Source organism: Alexandromys fortis, unplaced genomic scaffold (genome assembly GCF_014885135.2).
Source record: "Alexandromys fortis isolate MF-2015 unplaced genomic scaffold, M_Fortis_MF-2015_v1.1 scaffold_338, whole genome shotgun sequence".
Classification (NCBI taxonomy): Eukaryota; Metazoa; Chordata; class Mammalia; order Rodentia; family Cricetidae; genus Alexandromys; species Alexandromys fortis.
Genome location: NW_026068212.1, coordinates 175202 through 196873, shown reverse-complemented (window position 1 = coordinate 196873; position 21672 = coordinate 175202). Strand labels below are relative to the sequence as shown.

At 45.3% G+C, this 21672-nt stretch overlaps 1 protein-coding gene across 4 annotated transcripts in view; it reads right to left on the bottom strand.

The window, feature by feature from the left end:
• Positions 1–3899: 3899 nt before the first annotated feature.
• Positions 3900–21672, bottom strand: part of Gng12 (G protein subunit gamma 12) — a 104821-nt gene continuing 87048 nt past the window's right edge. For all 4 annotated transcript variants that reach the window (XM_050130333.1, XM_050130335.1, XM_050130336.1 and 1 more), the window contains 2 exons: positions 9454–9571; positions 3900–7776 (listed from right to left, as the gene is read on the bottom strand). In XM_050130333.1, coding sequence (XP_049986290.1) covers positions 7651–7776; positions 9454–9546 — 219 coding nt within the window. In that variant the 5' untranslated portion in view covers positions 9547–9571 and the 3' untranslated portion in view covers positions 3900–7650. The remainder of the gene's footprint in view (positions 7777–9453; positions 9572–21672) is intronic.

Below are 21672 nucleotides of genomic sequence, written 5' to 3'. Positions count from 1 at the left end.
TGGGGACTGGTGTTCCTGGGTTGGATAAGAAAGCAAGCAGAGCAAGCCAGGAGAATTTCTCAAGCCAGTAAGCAGCACTCCTCCATGGCCTCTGCATCAGCTCCTGTCTCCAGGTTCTGGGCCTGTTTGAGTTCCTGTCCTGAGTTCAGTTACAATGGACTGTGGTGTGGAATGACAAGCTGAAATAAACTCTTTCCTCTCACGTTGTTCTTGTTCATGGTGTTTATTGCAGCAATAGAAACTTGAGACAGCCATCATGGTGAAATTCAATTTCATGATGAAATTCAAAGCTAGTGGTAAATGTTAGGTATTGTCTACTCAAAACTAAAAACAGGGAGGCACACATGCACATAGAATTTGGATGACATGAATTTAGCAGCTGCACTAAAAAAAAAAGATTTATTTTGGAACAAGGTCTCACTATGTACACCAGTTTGGCCTGGAACTCACAGAAATCTGCCGGTCTCTATCTCCAGAGTGCTGGGATTAAAGGCTAAAGTGTGTGTCACCATGCCAGGTTTCACTTTATCTTTTACTTGTGTATGCATGTGCACTTGCCTATATTCACTACTTTTCTTTTGTTGTGATGCCACCATGACCAAAGCAACCTAGAGAAGAGTTTATTGGGGTTTACAATGTCAGAGGATTAAAGTCCGTAAGGGGAACATGGCAGGAGGCTGGCAGACATGGTGCTGGAGCAGTAGCTGAGAGCTTACATCTTGATCTGTAAGTATGAACCAAAGAGAGAGAGCCATCAATGGCATGGATTTTGAAACCTAACCCTGCCTCCAGTGACACACCTTCTCAACAAGGCCACGCCACCCAAACCTTCCCAAATAGCTGAACAAACGGGGGACCAAGTATTCAAATATGGGCACCTAGGGAAGACATTCTCATGTGAATTACGACAGTGCCTGTGGAGGCCAAAAGAGAGTATTGGATTCCCTGAACTGGAATTACAGAACTGAGGAACCCCATATAGGTGGTGGGAACCAAACTTGGGACTTCAGGAAGGGCAGCAAGTGATCTTGACTGCAGAGCCATCTCTCCAGCATTTTTGAGTGACAGGATATGACACAACCTTTCTGAGCCTGTTTCTTGACCTCTGAGGTTAAATCACATTTACTTTCTCTTGCACAACAGCTGTGAGGCAGAAGCAGACCATGAACAGTGTGCATACTGTTGGTCCCTCTCTCCAACTGCACAAATGCCTAAGGCTATAGGCCTGTATTCTATGGCTTATACTGAAATGTGTCTCACTGACATCATTTCTCAGAGACTTATTTAGAATACACTGGCCATGGAAGACCATCTCAAAGTTAGAAGGAGAAATGTAAGCCTGTGCTCAGAGCAACCATGAGGCCTCGGTAGAGTTTTAAATTAAAGGCAGGCTCTGCTACTTACATTTAAAAATTGTAAACTGGTTTACTTTAAAAACGTACTTCGGAAGGTGACTTCATCTAACTTGTTAAACTAGTTCTAGCTTCCTTGGACATGTAAACTTATTCAGCAGGTGAGTTAAAGGATTAATTTGTAGCTTGGAGTGTCTCCCTCAGTACAGCATGCACTTATCAAGCTTGGGGCACTGGTTTCAATACCCACCGCCAAAGGAAAAGAACTATATACCACCGCCTAGGCCTCACACAATCTTCGTAAGATTGTCCTCATCCTAATCCCATGGCACATTAATAACTCAGTTACCGGTGCCTGGGTCAGCAGGTTCTCCTGCCCATGTGACTGCTTTAGGTCTGTCCAGCTCAGAATCTAATGGATGCCCAGGTCCCTGTGTCACAAGGTTTGTGTCCTCTCGCTGTCAGTGAATGTCACTAAGCAGGGTGTGTGGAGGTGCCGGATTTACCAGAAGCACAATCTACATAATGATGTAGATTAAAATACATCCAGTTTGTATTTTAACTGTTTCCCCCTTCATAGCAGCATAGACTGCCTGTGAGGACTGGAAGGTATTATCTGGGATACTGCATTTGTGATCACTTCCAGTGGTACCTAAATAGTTACTACTATCTTGCTTTCCTTTGTGCTAATAAACATTGCCTTCTCCATAATTCTGTTTTATGGTGCCAACAAACTATCATGTTAAGCCAGTAACGCCTTAGCATGAATTTACTTAGACTGCCATTTCCTTGGAAGGTTTTGTTATTTTTAGTCATGTGTATAAGAATGATTTAGAGTGGGGGGTACGTGCTCATGCCTGCAGGTGCCTGGGGAAGTCAGAGGCATCTGATCCCCTGGTTCTGCAGCTGGAGGCATTTTTTTCACTGCCTGATGTAACGTGCTGGGAACTTAGCTCAGGTCTTCAAGTGCAGTTCATGCTCTTAACCATCCCTCCGGCACCTAGAATGCAATTTCTCACAGGTCAAAGACAATACTGAACTCTGAAAAAAAACACTATTGAGGTGAATGTTCTTAAGACATTTGTCCAGGGATGGCCTCCAGTTAAATATAGATTTGAATGACTCACACCAGGACAAAGCACAAAAAGGACCCATCTGGAGGCAAAGGGCACTTGCTGCTCCTAGCAGTCACAGGCTGGGGTAGCAGCAAGCAAAGGAAAATCAGCTAAAGGTACTGACCACATCAGGCTGCATAAAGACCGTTAGAGCAGATGATGGGTCAGATTCGACAAACAGGCTCCGAACTGGAAGACAGAAGACTGAGGGACATGGGCCTACGACTCCTGTTCCTCATGTAAGGCTGAAAATGACAGTCCAGTCTCTCCACATAAGTCACTTGCCAGTGAAAAGCTGATGATGGCACATGTCAAGAACAGGTGAAACCCCGGGTGGCATGTATCCCTAGGCTCCTACTGCCACCGTCAGCAGGTATTTCCTGCCCACAGCTTTGGGTAGTGTACACTCACCTACCACTCTTGGGTGCATACCTTAGGGTACACTCAGCGGTTGCTTTCACTGCCACCCCCTTTCAGTTTTGTCGCCTGCTGTCTCTTTAAACATTCCCCTTTACAGAATTCTACTACTATCCCCAATACAGCTGTCTTCAAAGAATCACAGCAGCAATGGGAGGGGGTGTAGCAGGGATGAAAGAAGGGAAATTCAGAAACAGCTTTAGGGAATTTGGTAACAATGGGTACAAGTGCGTGTTGGTTATAGCCTCATTCTCTAGACCAGAGTACCGGACATCTGTAGTCCTTACTAGACAGGCTGAGCGCCTCCTGTCCCACCGCAAGTGTGCCGCCTATGCACATGCGTGTTTTGTGTGTGTGTGTGTGTGTGTGTGTGAGACTTTGCAGAGGAAGGCCCTTCCCTCGCAGACCTACTTTATTGCCTGGTGGGCTGCTCCCTCCTAACTTCTCAGAAGCGGTCTGACCTTCATCACTGCAGGGGTTCACAGGGTTGGAAGCAGGGTGTCTTCAGCAACTGCAGCGTTACCTGTTTGCATGGTCACCGATGGAACTCAGGGTGGTGTCGCTCCCAAATCACCTCCTAAACCTTACAGGAACAGATACACTGTACGGGAGGCCCATACCCAAGCTTGGAGTCTACTTTCTCTTCCTCAGGAGACTAAAGCCATGGCAGTGTTTTTTCTGCTTCTTAGGTCTCAGCATCCGTATCACCTTAGTCACCCTCCTAAAAGACCTAGTTGTGACACTTGTCTCTCCCCTGGTCTCCCAGAATGCCCTTTCATGACTATTGCTCTCATGTGGTTCTGCAACGATGGAGGTAAGTATGGTCGTTCCACCCTCCTCACACCAGACTCTCAGGATGTGAGGGTCAGGGTGAGCCTTGCTTGCCCGCGTGTCATCAGCACCTGGCTCCCAGAGCGTGCTTAGGAAATGTCAAGTGAATGGAGGGAAAGGGAAGAGAAATGGTCTTTTATTAATTTATTGAGCAAAACACAGGAAGAAGTCAATGACGCAGTGACCCAGTCCGTAAAGCAGGCTTTTTAATGACTCTTCTCTCACATTTGTGAGCATGTTAGCAAGTGAAAAAAATGCTTTTATTCTTTCCCACAGAACAGAGTTCCAAATAACAATCACAGTGTTAAAATGAGTAAGATGCTTGGACGAGTAGCCAAAGAATATAATCAAATAACAAAATCGCAACAATTTACCAACTGAAACTTTACTGAGACAGAAGAGAATATGTGTCTGTAGTTAACATGGGTAAAAATGAGACGTTACAGAAACTAAGTCTGTCAGCCTAGGACAGGTACTATGCAACATAAATGCAAGTAGGTGAGCACACACTATGGACAAACCAGGATTTGAAGCAGCTCGTAGCACCAACTCACTAGAAGGACCAGCAGAGAGGGAGGTCATTCAACCAAGGCATCTGGGAACAGGGAGGATCTCAGCCAGCATCTCCTTCTCCTCCCTTGTGACAAAGGGGAAGGGAGAGCTGAAGTGCCTGGTCCAAAGTCATCCGGCAGAGGACTGACCAGACCACCAACCACTGGTAAATGCTCTATTCTATTTGATTTGATGTATTTTCCCCACTAACAGGCTTATGATGAAAGAAAACAACAAACTTCATAGCATACTTCAGCATTACATTTATTCCAATGGAAATGACTCTTGGGTCTGTGCACGGATACATTTTTAATATGAATTCAGAGTGATGAGTCTGACAGTTCTACCTTAGTGGTAAGCTGGTAGAAAGGAGGCACCTGGACAGATAATTTGGCACATCTTTATAAAAACGTTATTTTACTGTTACTGTGTGTGTGTGTGTGTGTGTGTGTGTGTGCAGGGTAACACACTGAGCATGTAGAGGTCAGAGAACAACCTGTGGGAATCATTCTTTTCTTCTACCTTGTACATCCTAGGGATCAAACACAGGTTGCTGGGCTTGGGAGCAAGCACCTTTACTCACTGAGCCCATCTTGCTGGCCCCAGTTTGACGCATCTTATACTGTGTAAACAATGAGTCAAAATTATTAACTCATTGGTATAAAATTTTCCCTGTGGATAGTTTAAAGATTAGCAAAGTATAAAAATAACCTAAATACAGAAAAAGCCAAACCTTCCCTTGAAAATTAAGTATGACACTCTTACTTTCATATGGCAGAAAGTTGAAAAACATGATTTCAGAAAATCAAAATATTTAGCACAACCCACAGCCTATGAACCACCTGATATACAAAGCATTTCCCTTGATTCTAAATATGTGTGTTTCTTCAAAATGTTTTGGAGTCATGGAATCTTGCATACTCTATCTTGCCACAGCCCCAGGGCTAAAATTCATGATGGGCTGTAATGATCAGAGTATAAACATTATATTGCTCACTACAGACAAGACAGATCGAACATACAGAAATGAAGCCAGGTTGTCAGTGTAGGGAAAAATCCCACATGGGACTCCCATTCATTATGATCATCAACATACTGCTGCAGACAGTTATCTGGCTTTATAAGTGAACAAAGATAAATAAAAGTGACTTCTGCATGTCATATACAGTATACATATATTATAATTTCTCACATAGACATTTAGGTATCAGTAAATCAACATTTGGCTTAATGGTTTCCCTCTTGGTTCCAGCATTAAAGGATCTGATTTCACTTTTATTGTGAGCACAGTTCAGATCTGGTTAGGGAGTTATAAGACATTTACTGTCTTTAAGGAAAAGGCAACAGTATCTCCTGGGACCTCAAATTCATTTCTTACCATTAAAAGCATATTAACAAACATATGTATAAGTAGTAAAGAATATACTATGCTACCAATAATGTGCACATGATTGCATAAAAATATTCTGTAATAAACTGCCTCATAAATATTTAAAGAAACATGTTTAAAATTAGAGTGACTATAAGATTAGTGTTCTGAAACCATCAGTAGAAAAATATACTTGTAAAAAAAGAATGTTCCATTAAATGTTAAAATTGTCTTTTTGGTGTACACTTCCATTTTTACCTTTTGCAAGGCAAAAGCTTGCTCTCTCTCCTGAACAGGTGCCTTTAATACAGCTGGAAACTAAGCAATAGGTGAGACCAGGTTGTGGGCAGTGCTATGGTTTTCTATGCTCAGTTCCAAGTGCTGGCCAGACGGGGGACTTGGAGAAATATTGGATGTCTCTGAGTTGTTTAGAAATAGTACTGCATCTGTTTGTCATCAAGAAGCATGATGCTCAAGGCCCAGGCACTAGACATTCAGAGAGATTTTCTCGTAGGGCAAGTTCTCTAAAAACAACTCCTAGAGGCTAAGTCCTTCTTGAGAATACTTTTTAGAAATCCTTCCTTAGTAGTTACCTTAATGAACTGAAAATGAATCAAAATATCACAGGCCTTGTCTTTGGGTTGGGTTTCTAAATGAATATTTTAAATGAACCCTCTCATTGTGACAAAGTCAAGATACGTCCTTGGTCATGGCAGGTTGTCTGCCTCTGGGATCCTCACCGGACACTCTGAGGGTACATGGGCTATCTTCATAATCAAGGTAAAACTGATGACCTCAATCCCCGATTGCTGGAAGTGCCGGGACTGCCCTACAGACTGCAAGCCTCCCGCCGGAAGGGTCCCTTGCCCTGGGTGGTTTGTGACAACGGCAGTGATGAAACTGCAGCCGTCTGGAAAGAGCTCAAGTGTCTTCATATTGCTCGACTGTTTCTTCCCACTGCATTCCACCCAGCTGGAGCTGGGTAGGAGAGAATGTCCCCACGAAAATAGTTGCTCTAGCAGCAAGGGACAGGTATCATGCTGGCGAGGAGAAAGGGAGAGGGTTGCCTACCAAGCTGGGCCCAGGAAAGCAGCTGTTTTCACAGTCCTGCTCTCCTCAAGGCGAGGCTCACACTTCCTTCTTGCATTCCAGCCGTGAGGGTGGAAGTTTCTGAGGTGGCCACCCCCAGAATCCAGCAAGCATCACGAGCCGTGGTGTGAAGCTGCCCAGGGTCCTCCAGAGGGCCTCTTTCCCTTTCTTAGCCTCAGAATCACAGAAGCCCAAATGACTGATATGAACTAATACCTCAGCAAAGGGCCTTCAGTTTTGTCTTAGCGTTTTAATGGGCACAGTTTATTGCAGACTAAGGGGTCAGCGTGATTCCAAGAGAGGAGATTAGACAAGATCAGCTCATTAGGATGAATGTGAGCTTTGCAACATTCTTTCATTACCTTTTTTTGTACAAAAATTACATGTTAAGAATCTGTTCTTTTACATCCACGGAGTTCCAGATAGAGGGGCTGATCTTCCAGCAGGAAGTTTCAGTGTGCTGAGTGGCAAGAGTGCAAAAAGCTATGGTCGCAGACACCTGCCTCTCCAGGCCCCCTGTGTAGGGGACAGGTTGGCAAAAGTCTTATTAAGAACATAATATAAAGGTTTCGGACCGGAGTGATTCTTGACATTTTAATTTACTGGTGCTTAGACAGTTTAGGTCTTGACATATCTTGATCAACTTTGTATTGAAAAGACAAGCTTCCCCAACTCCCCTGTCGCTTTCCTTATACAGTAACCCAATATGATACCATAGTTATCAAATAGAAAGTAAGATTGTTATTCTGTATTAAATCAGTAAAGGGCGAAGAAAGGACAACTTGGAAGAGAGAGACTTCAGGGTCTGTTATTCCAAGAGAAGAGTGTTTTAGTTACTAGCTGTGGTTACCGGGTAAGCTGAAGGCATCTCTTCAGGTTGCTGCCGTGGTTTGCTTTAAGAGGCGAGGGGTTGCTTCCCGGTCTACTATAAGATGATGCAGGTCTTCTTATCCTTGAATGGGTTTTCCGAGGTCGGTATGCCTATCAGCAGAGGGTCGCTCCGGGCATGCTCCTCACAGTATGACATCAGGTCTGCAGATGCTTTTGAGACCTGGTGAGGACACAAATAAGAAAGAGAAGACTTCATTGACAAGGATCCTAACCCAACAATCAGTGTCATAGTGTACAGCCTTCTGACCACTTGTCAGGTACAAGGGAAATGGTCTTGGCAGGTAAGACCTGCCTCGATCCAATGATCATATGAGGATACCTCACGGGCAAGCTAACAGAAACATTTAACTAGAAACAAAACAACCAATCTCCACTCTAAGTGATGGCAACACCGTGGTGAAGCAAGCTGCCCTGATTCGCCATAAAACACACTGAGGGTTAAATACCGTTCTTATAGAGCCCTGAATTGTAGGGGTTTTCAAATGGCTTAAAGAATAAGCCCTAGGGTTTTTTGTATAAATGTGGAACAAAAGAGAGACATTGAGAGAAAAAGAAAGGCAAATCACATTTAACTGTGCTCACCAGCAACAAGTGTAAATAAAGTGCTGTGAAGAGAAGGAGTAGGTAAAGCCTCCTGCCGCCAATCCAACGACTTGAGTTCCTCACCCAGCCAGGACCAACACGGTAGAGAGAGCCATCTCCTAAATACTGTATCCTGGCCTCTACATGTGTGCTTTACTGATTCATCACACACACACACACACACACACACACACACACACACACACACACACACCTCACCAAAAAAATTAGTAATAAAAAATGAAAAAATAAGTATTTGGATATTTGCCATTCTGTAGTTTGAAATGTTTAAAAATAAAAGTTAAAACAAAGAAAGATAGGTGTGTAAATCAAGGGAAAGTTACATTTTAGTTTCTCTCCAAGAGAAAGGAGACTGGAACACAGAAGAGAGTTTAAGAATTGAATTGTGGAGCCCACACCTGACTAAGCTTTGAGATTTACTCTTAGTGATCTAGTGCGGGAATGTGAAAGGCACAAACTAGCAAAGGAAGGCACTAACCACCTCTGGTGTGACACCGGAAGGAACTGTGCCTTCCTCTGGTGTTACATGTGGAACTCTGTGTCCTATCAAGGGAGTCTGGAGGGAGATTTCAGGAGGGTTAGACCAGGGCTCTGAGGGCCACCCCAGGAACCTCACGCTTTCCAGACAGCTGACTATCTCCAATCAGGTGACTGCTTCAATTTCAGGAAACAGAACTGAACATTAACCACACATTCCAGGGTTCTCACTGGCCAGTCCTCTCAGAATGCAGGGGGACACTTACTTCAAAGTCAAACTACTAAGAAAATGTACCGAGTCTGGAAATGGAGCTTTTACTAAATCCGGGGCCACAGAGTAGCCACTAAGTGACACACTGAAAAACAGCAGTTTCCAGAAGGAGGATTCGGACGGACAGCTGACCTGCAATACTTGATAAATTCCAGGAAGATAACAAGGGTGCTTAGCCCTCCACTGGGAATCCTGTCCCCACTCAGAAGACAGTCATTACAAGCCTTGATCATATTCACTCAGGAAAGGCAGGCTCTCAGGAAATGTTGTCTAGGGCTTGACAGGGGGCTAGCTTAGATAACTGGTCCCTTGGCTGCTTTAGAATAACACCTGTGCTAGGTAGGAAATGAAAACTAAATTATTCTCAGCCTGCTCCAGGAAAAGCAGGAAGCAAACTGCATACGGCTGTATCTTCTCTGCCTCGTGTTCCTGATCCAGGAGGGTGGGGAGCTGTGCAGAACACACTGCCAGGCCCTTTGCACGCACCTTTATTCTCTCGATGGAGGCTTCCAACCGCAGCTGCTGCACAGTTCTCCTAGCCTGGGCAATGTTGTTAGTGCTTGCCGTCTTGCTGGACATCTTTGACGATTAGTCTCCCTAAAATCTGGAGAGAATTTTTAAGAGGTGAATAGCAGTTCTTTTAGGTTATTTAAACATTTATTAAGATGTGTTACTTGAAGGGGGAAGGCTGCATTTCCCCAATCCCAGTCAGAAATGCCCTGCAGCCATTCTGGTGACAATCCGGATGTGCCAGCCTACCATTCACTTGAGTGCCTAGAGCACCTTTCTGCAGAAATCTAGCATCTGTCAGTTTAAGCTGTGTGCTTACTGACATACTACATACTACAGAAAAGTGTCCTTTAAAGAACTTTCTAAGAGAACACACACACACACACACACACACACACACACACACACACTTGCAGTAGCTAAAGGAGCTACGGCAGAAGCAAACAACTATCAGCAGAGTGTGTTACTATCACCACAACCCCCATAATGAAAGGCTTCACTTAATTTCTATTAGCCTGATGAAAAATTCAAGGCATGGGCAATGGTGAGAAAGCTCTCCTCTGAAATAATTTGCACACAAGGCAATGCTAGGGGTCATCAGATGTGCAGCAAGTGTAAGACTTTTGGGAGGCAAACAAGTCAGTTTATTTTCAAGCAAAGCGGGGGTGGGGGGGCTTCAGCAGAAGGACTCTCCATGATATATCTATAGTAATGTCAAATGTACAATAGTCTCAAATAGTAAAATGTTATTCCTTCCTGCCTCATCCTGGTGGCCATGTTGTTACCTGCACTTACATGTCAGAGGGTTGCTCCTCCTCTCTGGTAGCGCCCTTGGTGTCTAAGCTGCCCTGTTGCTTTGTCTTCACAACCCCCTGATGTAAAGCAGTGGAAAGAGCCTGGCCCTTGAGCTTTGACCTCTCTGCTTAGGCAATGGCACCATTTCAAGAGGAAGACAGGCCCAGGGCAAGAGCCTGCCCGGTACCTTTGCCATATATGGTTACATTCACACCCAGAGTGGTGGCAATTGGAGAAAAAGGCAGAGCTGGCAGGAGGGCGGCAGCTTCATGACTCACGGGAGCAGGTGGGCAGTAGGTGTGCCTCCCTGGCACTATGTGAGGACTCAGCAGTCTAGGGCACCATGGCGCCAGCAGCAAACCCAGGCTGACTCATTCTTTGGGAGGGCTTGCTGCTATACAAAGCTTAGACCAGACGACACGGACCGCATGAGTGCCCCAGACATAGACACAGATGTCTCCAAGGCCTGAGTCAATGATCAGAGAGGGCCGGACCTTCTGGTGTCCATTCTTACACATTTGTACAGAAACAAAAAAACACTACCTCAAAAAAGCAAATCCCAAACTAAAACACTAAAACACAGGTCAATCTGTATGCAGGACTTTGGAATAAGCCTTGATGTTGGGTTTACTACCCATCACTCATCTGTGTACAGGACTTTGGAGTAAGCCTTTGGTGTTGGGCTTCCAATCACCAAGCCTGGATGCTCCACTGCTGCTCCAGAGGAGGTTGAGACCAGGTAGGACATTTTACCTGTGTGCTCATCTTTTTGTTTGTAACATAAGGACACCATTATCCACCTCAAAGATTTTTCTTTTCTTTGCAGTGTAGAGCAAATTCAAATCCCTAACGCATATCTAGTGTGGGGTCCAGAACAATAAAGCTCCATAAACTGCAGCTGCTAACACTAGAATCCCCTGCTTATACTGTCCACCCCTTCCCCACCTGGTCAGTGGACCTCAAGGGGTTTGACTGATGTGGTCTAGTCAGGGCCCTTTAGAATAAGTCCTTCGGCAATTCTGCCACATTACTATCAGGACAGAACCAAAGGAATGATGACAGCCAACAGAACACTGGAGGAATAAGGAAGCCCCAGTAGGGCAGAGGTACAGGAGACAGGAGAGGGAAGTGTGTGGCAGGACAGGGTGGACTTGTCTTGACTGAGGCCTTAAGTGACCTTGATTCGGTACACAGCCTAGCAGTCTCTTCCCCAGGTTCCAGTCACGCAGCCCTGCCCAAGGGAGAGGCCAGGCCAGGATCTATTAATCAGGTGTCTAAAGTGCCATCAAGGCATGGCAACCTCACCTTGCAGAGTGCACGGCCCTGATGCACAGCAGATGGTGACAAAGTCTGTCCCTGCAGCCTAGGAAAAGGGACTCTCCTTCCAGCTGCTGGCTGGCTGGAGGTGACCATGACTGCTTTTCTGAATGGTCAGTGGTTTGTAGACGGCACCCCCAGGGTTTCTCTACATTCCCTTTGCATGAAAACAATGCCAAGCTCTCTCTTTCTCTCAGCCTTCAGGGTGCAGTTTCCAGAGCCAGGGAAAATTTTCTTGTAACTGAAGAAGAGGTCACATAGGGACAACATCATCCATTGCTCCTACCGGTGTGGCCATCGGCAAACAATCCCAAGTCAAGCTCTATTTATAAAAGCCTAGGAAGACCCTGCTCAGTGTAGATACCCAGAAGGAGAGGACGTCTCCCCTTCCCCACGTGTTATAGCTAATATTTAAACCAGCTAGCTTGTAAGCCAAAACAAAAGAAAAAAGATTAAAAACAGCAATCCACAATTCATTCTTCTCTCTCTCTCTCTCTCTCTCTCTCTCTCTCTCTCTCTCTCTCTCTCTCTCTCTCTCTTTCTCTCTCTCTCTTCTTTGAGACAGGGTTTTACTTTAGCTTTGGAACCTGACCTGTAACAAGGTCTTGTAGACCAGGCTAGCCTCGAACTCACAGAAATCCACCTACCTCTGCCTCCCGAGTGCTGGGATTAAAGGTGTGCACCACTACTGCCAGGCTCACAATTTATTCTTGCCAGCTTAGGCCTCTCTTGCTCCTTCACTGGACCTGAACGTACTCCCATTCCCCTTCCAAAGGGGGATACTGCTGGTTCCCAGGCCCTCAGTGGTCCATACCATACTTTCGCTTTTTTTCTTTCAACTCTTCCTTCCCCCTTCTTAGAAATGGGGGTGAGAGGTGGGGAGGGGGAGGGTGTCTTTACTCTGTTGCCCAGGCTGGCTCAAGTCTCCTAGGTGTAAGCAATCTTCCTGCTGAAGCCTCCCAAATAGCAGGAACTGGAGGTACAAGCTACCATGGTGGGCCTAGCAACTCCCTATCCCCTTTTTGAGGCAGGGTCTCAAGAGGTAAGTGTTTTTTTCTAAACACCAACCTTCTCAAGGTTTTATAAGTACAGCCTGTCTGTCTCAGGCTGGCCTCGAACTTGTGAGTCCTCCCTCCCAACTGCTGGAATGATAGGTTTAAGGTACCACACTGAGCAACAAATTTTCAGTTAGGCATTACTGGTGGTACCAGGCTGGGTGTGCTGAGGCAGGGCAGTAGAGAGACACAATGCCCACCCTCACGGAGGCGGCACTGAGGGAGTAATTAAATGTTTTCCCTTTCTGCCTCAGGGGAGTCCAACCTTGCCACACTGCTTGTCACCCTTCTCAGTCTCTCAGTTCAAATGCAACATGTTCCTTCCTCTCTGCTGGTACAGGGATAATCCTACCTAGACAACTAGTTAACCTTTAGAGATGAAAGCATTTTCGCCTCATCCTTAAATATAAAGAGCTTCTTCTACTGTATTTCTGTAGCAATAGCTTTGGGAAGTCAATTCAATGGGATACTTGTGAGCAGCCCTAGGAGAAGGATATGATCTTCCTCCTTGCAGATACTTTGTAAAAGCTCAACTAATGTCCTGGGACAGACAACAAAAAGACTGGGAAAACAACCGGGGATGTCTCCATCCTTCTATCCCAGGCAGGAGAGCCTATGCAGCAGCTTGCTTTGTCCAAGCACAGCCTCGAGGGTAAATCCGACCTGGCATCCTCATGGAAACTGGGAGCTTACTTGTTGCTTTTATACAGCATTTCAGGAAGCCTTGTTACAACCCTGCATGGGGTCATTACTGTTGTTTTAAAGTTGAGTCAACTGGGACTAGGAAGACTGGCTTCCAGGTGACATAGTCTATGTGCTCTATGCTGCCTGTGAGGCTTTCCTTTCTGGAAGTCGCCCTTCCTACCTGCCACAAAGAAAGGGCACTATTCCAATTAAGGTGACTCACGGACACTGGCGTCACTGCAGAATGTGCCACAATGTGGCTCTTCGCTGGTAGCACCTTTGACACTCGGCAAACCAGCGTAGGGGCTTGCTGGCTGCCTTGCATAGCTTCCTGGGGCACAAGACTTATCCTGCCCACAGCCAGAGCAGGCTTCACTTTTGCATCCAGGAGTAGGTAAAGAACAATCTCTGTAGCTTATAGGCAAAGGCTAGAGTCAGTATTGGGGGGTGGGTATAGTCTAGAATCCCAGTACTCCATTCTGCCCAGTAGAGTCAAAACTCAAGAACTTGAGCCAATGTCCATCTGACGAAACCTGGCTATTGTTTCTTTTCTGCTTCATATATGGGCAATACAATGGAACAAACGTGGAGCGTTCAGCTAGTCAAATGGTTTACACTGGTTTTGATGCTACAGTTTGCCTAAATTCTTAGGTTCTTAGAAATTCCGAGGAACAAGATGTTCCATTAGGGAAACACAGGCATTTAAATCTGTGTCAAGAGGACCTGAGCCAGAGAGGAGAGTGGGCATAAAAGGTGTCACCAAGCATACTCTCAGCAGAAGGAACAGAGAAGCCTGTAGTCTGAATGACAAGTCATAGTTGCCTGGCCCTGAGCTAATCACTGGGGCGAAGCAACTTCCAAGAACAAACATCCTTCTGTGGCTGTAACAAAAGAGCAGCCTTCCATTTACTCTGCTCTCTCCATGCTGTCTATAGAAGATGGACAAGAAGACCTGCTTCTTAGGGCTGTGGGAGATGGGCCATGGATCCACACTATTCTCTCAACACACTGTACATCTGCATACTACTAAATGCTGGGCTCAGGCCCACGTTCTTGGTGTGGACCAAGATTAGATCACTGCTGGAGAATTACAAAGCTATGGGATGAGGTAGCAACAGCCTAAGCCCAGGGAAGTACAGAGCAGGCTGCTACAGCCCTTCATCCTCATGAGCCTTTGCCATTCAGATCAGAACCAGAAGGCTAATGCCAGCATCAGATGGTGTGACTGGGCCCACGTTCACTGCACAGTGTGTGTTTTAACTTAGAATTGACGGTGACTATTTGAAAAAGAGAGATTTCAGCGGGGCACAGTGGTGTAAGCCTTTACTCCTAGCTCTCAGGAGGCAGAGACAGACAGACATCTCAGAGTTCAAGGCTGGCCAAGGTTACACAGTGAGACTGTCTTGGATGGATGGATGGATAGATGGATGGATAGATAGGTATTTCACTCTAGAAGGAGGGTGTCTAGAAAAATGGACAACTGAGCTGAATCTGATGGGCAGCTGCTAGTTTGGATGTTGTTCTGCATGCAGTTCCAGGGTTAACAAGGTCTCGTGTTCTTCCTGGCAAAGGTCTTGTGTAAGACTTGCTAACTACTTAAGCTTTGATTTTCTCATGGAAAAAAAAATAAGACAATACTACTTTACTATTTCAAAGGACTGTTAAAAGTACCAGATATTAGCTGAGTATAGTTATGGTTCATTGCTAGGATGCTTGCTTAGCCTAAGAGAGGCCTTGGCTTTAATCCCTACCACTGGGAAAAAGCATGTAGACTAACAAATATCAAGAATGATTTTCAGAGTGTTTAGTACCTGTATCCTCCTATAAGATACTGTGTGGTGTGCACCACACTCTGTAGTTCCTACCTTATGTAGTTCCTGGTGCTTGGCAGAGTTCTGCCGTCTTCCTGGCATAACTCATTGAGCTGCAGGGCTAGAAGCAGTAACTATGTCCCAATGTCAATGGGAGGAATTAACAAGAACGTTCCCCACTTCAAATTCATATGCAGAGGGTCTAACCCCAGCACTTCCAGAATATGACTGTATCTGAAGACAGGGTCTTCTAAGAGGTAACAGTTAAACTGAGACCATGAGAGCAGACCCTTATTCCACAGGACACTGTTCATAAGAAAGGGAAATCTGGGCCTAGAGGTTTACAAAGGAGAGGCAAGTAGGCCAACATGTGGATCTTGGATTTCTAATCTTCAGAAACAATAAAAAACAAACTGTTGTTGCTTAAGCTCTGGCCTGTGGTAACTGGATGGTAGTCATAGCAAAGGGCCACACCTAGGTTCTCTTACTACCAGAACAGTGGTCAAAGCATTTAAAAATGACCTGGCAGGTGAGAGTGACAGGAATTTTGGCAGACAAGAAGGGTGGAGGGCAGGCTGCTGTTTGAGGAGGTTAGGGGTGTGCTGTCCCAGAGTCTAGTCACCAGTCAGTTACAGAGCGGCCACATGGCAGGGCAGCCTTCTGATTCTGCACTTCACACTGAACCCTGGGCTCAACTCTAGGTTCGGAGTCCTTCCTAGGGATTCTAGTGAGAGCCTGCTCTGCCTTTCAATGACTACACAGACTGCAGCAGAGTACTTTCTGTTGGCTGTCACTGAAGTATGAGTCACACAGAATTATTAACCTGCCTTTAAGAGCTTGCAAATTAGCTATGATTTCTATTACTGCCCTGCTATCACTGCTCACCACCTCAGACTCCTAGACTTCAACAGGGGAAGGGCTGCATCTCAGTACTCGCCTTCTCCTTTTCCTAGCTGAGGTCATGGGTGCGAGGGCCAAGGGAAGCCAAGCCTGTGCCCAAGCTGCACACGCCACTCAGCTCTTACAAACAATTATACTGACGGTCTGGAGGGAGAAAAAGGAGAGGAAGGAATAGGGTGGTCTGCAGGAGAGTAGGAACAGGCATTCTGTATGGCTAAGGTGTTGTATTTTGTAGTGATTTGGAAGATCATCTAGAGATCTCTAAGAGATGTTTGCACAGGTCAGAATCAGCCAGCCAGAAAGAAGAGCATCTCTTGCAAGGTCTCAGCAGAGCCCACCTGTGAGGCTCTTCTCTAATATCTTTCTTTGGTTGACCTTCATTTGCCTTTTAAGGCAAGTTTCCAAATAACATTGCTAGAGACAGGAAGTTCACATGGTTAATTCTGATAACTCAGCAGTTCGTCTGTACTTGATGCACACATCCCTGTATTTCCTTTCCTTAGCAACATCAGGAGCCCTAACCCTTTATCACTTCTCTTTTTCAAATGGTGCAGATAGGATATATAATCTAAGATCTCACATGGTGGAACTGTAGCTCTGCCTACAAGGCTCTCAAGATGTTATTGTCCACATCACCCTGGGAGGCTTGTCCTGAACAGGAGTCCAGGGTGAAACTAGCAGAAAGGAGTGGCCTGTGTCAGCTGGCCTTACACTCACACAGTTGGGCCTACAGCAGTGTGAGCAGCCGTGTGGCATGGAGTTAATTTACAAGAAGGGAAAGGTTAAGGAGAGCAGGACCACCGCCTCGGTTCCTAGGTGATACTACTGCTAAGGACATAGATGATTACAACATCCTGTGTGGGCTGAGGTGCTGGGAAGTAGCCAGGAGGACTAGCCAATCTCCATAGTAAATCCGGAGGGCAGGATCTGCTCCATTCTGGCAAGGCCCTGGCTTCCCAGCGCATCTAAGAACACCTGGGGCACTTGCTTCAGAAATCGGCTTCAGGAGGTCTGCAACAGGGCCCAGACAAACAATTTAAAAGCTTCCTTGGAAGACTTTCCTGAAATACCAGTAGTGATGGCCAGACTCTGCCTCTGGCTCCTGCCCATCTTTACTTCCGCCTGGAATTAAAATGGGTCAATTTAGAAGAAAGCTGCTTTCTGTCTACGCACGACTTTTCAGAGCTCTGACTAAGCCCTGGAGGATTCTCTACGTGATGACAGTAGCCTACAGGGTTGACTTCTTTCAGGATGGAATTGTTCTACTGGTTGACATTCTCCTTTGTTATAACGTCTAAGTCTGTTTGTGGACACTTCCTTCTGGAAAGCGCTACAACGCTAGACAATCTGTGCTTGCCACACACAGTGGTACCCTTTCGACAATGCTCCCTCTGTCTTCAACGCTGTCTTGAGGTACTGGTGGAGCAGAGCCATCAAGGGCTTTTGCTGTTGGATAAATGAAAATCCCAGCATGTCATCTGCTACTCCAAGATGGTTTATTTCTGAGTTCATATAAAAATTATTGAGATGGTTTACATTTTGGGGTCCTGAATCACTGAAGCCCACTGTACCTTAATTGAATCAGCAGCGTTTGAGTGTTCAATAGTTACAACACTTTCCAAACTCATCTGTCCTGACCAGTACAGTCCAGTTCCAGCTTTTATCTCTGAAAAGCTGACTTAAGCAAGATCTAGGGGTTTCCCAGAGGGCCCCTCAAAAAGTCCAAAGGGCTTGTACTCAAGGCCTTCTCAAAATTCTGCATCCATAAAACTCATAATCACAGAAGAAAACTGTTTCTATAGAACATGTGCCAAACGCCAGGCACTAGGTGACAGATACACCTCTTGGGGCAGTGTCCTAAGCCCTCACAATAACCCCAGGAGGTTCCATTTTATTTCTAGTTTCATACAAGACATTAGCATGTGTCAAGAAACAGCTAAGAAGCTTCTAGGTTAAGACTTGAGCTGATTCTGGGGTTCAGGCCTGGTATTTTTTTTATTACTACACAGAAACAGTGCCCTGCTGTAACGTTCAAGTCCTTGGCTTCCTAGGTTAGGTTTTCAAGTCCTGAGCCTCCACTCAAAGTTTCCACCAGCTTCTTAGCTCTATTTAAAATTTCTTTTGCTTTAGGTTCTTATTTACATTGCTACCCACTTCAAAGAAAGCTTCCCTAACTACTTTTACTTGCAGCGACTCATCCCTTTTATTAATTAATTCCTGCTATATATGCATATAGCTCAGGGGCTCAAGGACTTCTGAAGGGCCTGACCCATGCATGCAAAGGGTAGGCAGGGCAAGCTATGTATGATTAACTATTTGCTAGTGAGTGCATATTGTTACATAACTGGTTTTATATAAACACTGTAAAATAATGATTAAATGTCTTTACTACCATGTACCAGTGACTGTAAGTAGTGCTCAGTGTTCTGTGCAGATACAGGTTTACCTAGTATCCCTAGAAGCTGGATTCATCATATCCATAGAGACAGGTCAAGAAGTTACAGAAATACCCAAATTACAAAGCTACAGATTTTAGTCCTTATTTCTCCAACATCAAATCAATGTCCTGAGCACCCTGTTCTGCCTTCTCCTTCACAGTGACCAATGCAGAAAAAGAGACCTCCATTAATACCTGGGTTAGTTTATGACATACAGTACAGCAACTATACATTAGCTAGTGTGAAAACCATTATCTGAGGGTGTTTTCATGTCTGATAGTTGCTATCTTAGAAACAGGATATATCTTGCTGGTCTTTCCCATCTGTATCCTGCAAAACTGCCCATTTTGAGCCAATGACTACCTACTGCTATGCTTCCTGGCACAGACTTTAGAAGCCTGTGGAATTCTTGGTTTTCCCATTTTTTGATTAGGACAAAAATGTTGACTCTGAACTTTCACCTCCAGTATGAGATGGCACCCAGGTTCCAAGGGCCATGCTACTGTGTACCCATGTGAGGTAGCCAAACAAGTGTTCAGCTGTTGAGGCAGGTTCGTGAGACGGTGCCCTGCAACCTACAGCAGTGTAGTGCTTTAGCCCCTGCCCTTTCGTGCTGGACCATGCTCCATCCATCTGTCCAGACAAATGTTTAGTTAACCCCAGAAACAATGCTTACGAACAAGTTTTACCTGCTACCTAATACACCAAGAGTGGCTCAGAAAAGATTTGTTTGCATTTTCACGGCTGCTTTAGGATAGCTAAACATCTCACATGTTTATATAAAAGTGAATAAATGAATGAAATAATTTTACAGTGTGGAAAAGCAGTAATGTGGAGAGCAGAGGAAGGTTTGACTTAATATGTTGACATGAGCAGAGCTATGTAAAGGACCACGATGCCTCAGATCTGTGAGAGTGGCAAAGCCTGCCTCTGGTTCACGTGGGAGTATTTACTAAAGACAGAACAATGTGTGCAGAAACTATCAACCACAGCTTCCTCCTCCAGGATGACTGCAGCCTGAAACTGCTCCCCTACAGAGACCACCTACCTAGATTAGCTAAAATCTACCTCCTTGTTCAATTGTGTACAATAAGCCCACTTCCTAGATTCACATGTAGAGAATAAGGTTTGGGGTTGTCCCTGCTTTTCTGTACTATGTCTTTCTGTCCTTTCTCCATTCCCTGTCACCCATCAATCTCTGATGCTGAGCTCACACTGTGTTGAAGGCTTTATATCACGTTTTTATTTGCTACTTACAACGCCCCTAAAAAAGAAATTACTGTCATTTCATCAATAACATTTTTGTTAGGAGTATAAACACAAGATGCACTAAGGATAGCCCCAAAGGGTCTACAAAAAAACACAACCATCTTGGGCCTGGGGATAGTTCGCTGGGTGAGGGTGCTTGCTCTCCAGGGCAAGGAGTGTAGTCTCTGAATGAGAAGGGCTTCCACAGGCTCCTCTGTTTGAATATTCGATTCTAGGTGGAGCAGTTTTTGGGAAGTATTAGGAGGCCTGGCCTTGTTGGAGGGGTGTCACTTGTTGAGAGGACGGCTGGCTTTGAGGCTTGGGGCTGGTTTTGAGGTTTCAAGCACCCACGCCATTCCTAGTTAGCTCTCTCTGCTTGTGGATCAAGATGTGAGCTCTCAGCTGTTCCTGCGCCATGACTGTACTCTACCACCATGAGTTCCGCTCTAATTCTCTGAAATGATAAGCTCAATTAAAGACTTTCTTTTATAACCTTCCTTGATCAAAGTGTTTTGTTGCAGCAATAGGAAAGGAACTAAGACAAGGACTTTAATTCAAATCCCTACCACCCAGATTAAAAAGAAAAAATCTGTATGTGCCTTTAGCCCCTAGTCAGGTGGATCCCAAGAGCTCTTTGGTCAGACAGCCTAGCTGAACTGGTGACCTTCTGGTTCAGTGAGAGACTCTGTCTCAAGACATTATGGCAAAGAGTGGTGCTGTCTCACTTTGGCTTCTACTCATATACACACAAGGATACATACAAAGGCACAACCCTGCCCCGAGACTACTACATGACACACACTACTATAATAATGGCAGCACTTCCAAATGGTGTAAGAGTAGTTCTCACTGTTCTGCGCGGTGGTGGAATTAGACATTTGTGAGAGGAAGGAGCCACAAAGGGTAACAGACTCCAGCCAGGGTGTTTTCTCATACAGCGGCTGTGCTTTCCACATGTGCAGTAGCAATCTCAGGACTAGCTGAAAATTTCTTAGATTCCAACCCAGACCCACTGAATCAGAACTGGGACGGATGCTGTCATTGTGTGTCCTAGAAGCCCCCGCCAACCACTGCAGGTGAGGGTCTGGAGGAGCTCAGTGGTTAAGAGCTCAGACTCTCGGTTCAGCTCATTACCAGCATGGGAAGGGAGAGGGAAAGGCTTGCAACCCCTTATATCTGTAGCTCCAAGGGTTCTGATATCCTCTTCTGAATTCTGTAGGTCACACACTCACATGTACTTACACCCACACATGCACATGCACACAAAATTAAAAAGAAATCTAAACTGGCAGTTCTCAACCTGTGGGCTATGACCCCACCTGGGGCTGCATATCAGATTCCTATATCTCAGATATTTATATTACAATTTATAACACAGCAAAGTTAGAGTTCTGAAATAGAAATGAAGTCATTTTATGGGTGGGGCTCACCACAACATGAGAAACTCTGGTAAAGGGTTAAAGTATTAGAAAGGTTGGGAACCACTTTATTTTCTAAAGAAACAAAGTCCCCAGCCGATTCTTAGGCCCCTAAAGTTTAGGACGCACTCACTACTGTGGACAGGCTCAAAGCAGAGCCATCAACAGCAGGAAGACCTGGCTATGAACTAAACAAACAGCAAGTTCATTTAAACAAACGTGATTATACTCCTGATGCTATCTCCCACAGCTAAGCGCGGCTGTTTACAGCCTCCATACAGCCTGAAAAGTGGCAAGGGAACAACCAGTCTGACTGAGGAAGGAGGCAGGAGAGCCCACTTGCTTAAGTTGGGGGCTTCACTTTTACCCATGATAAAGTCGTCTGTGATTCTTTCCATACTGGAACCCAGAAACTTTCCTTCGTATCCGTGTGACCAGTTGAGTGTTGTCCCCACCAACCTTCCCTGGGGACCTCAGTGCTTTGTCTTGTTATCTCCCTGGCTTAGCAGAGCTGAATGCTGTTCGTAAG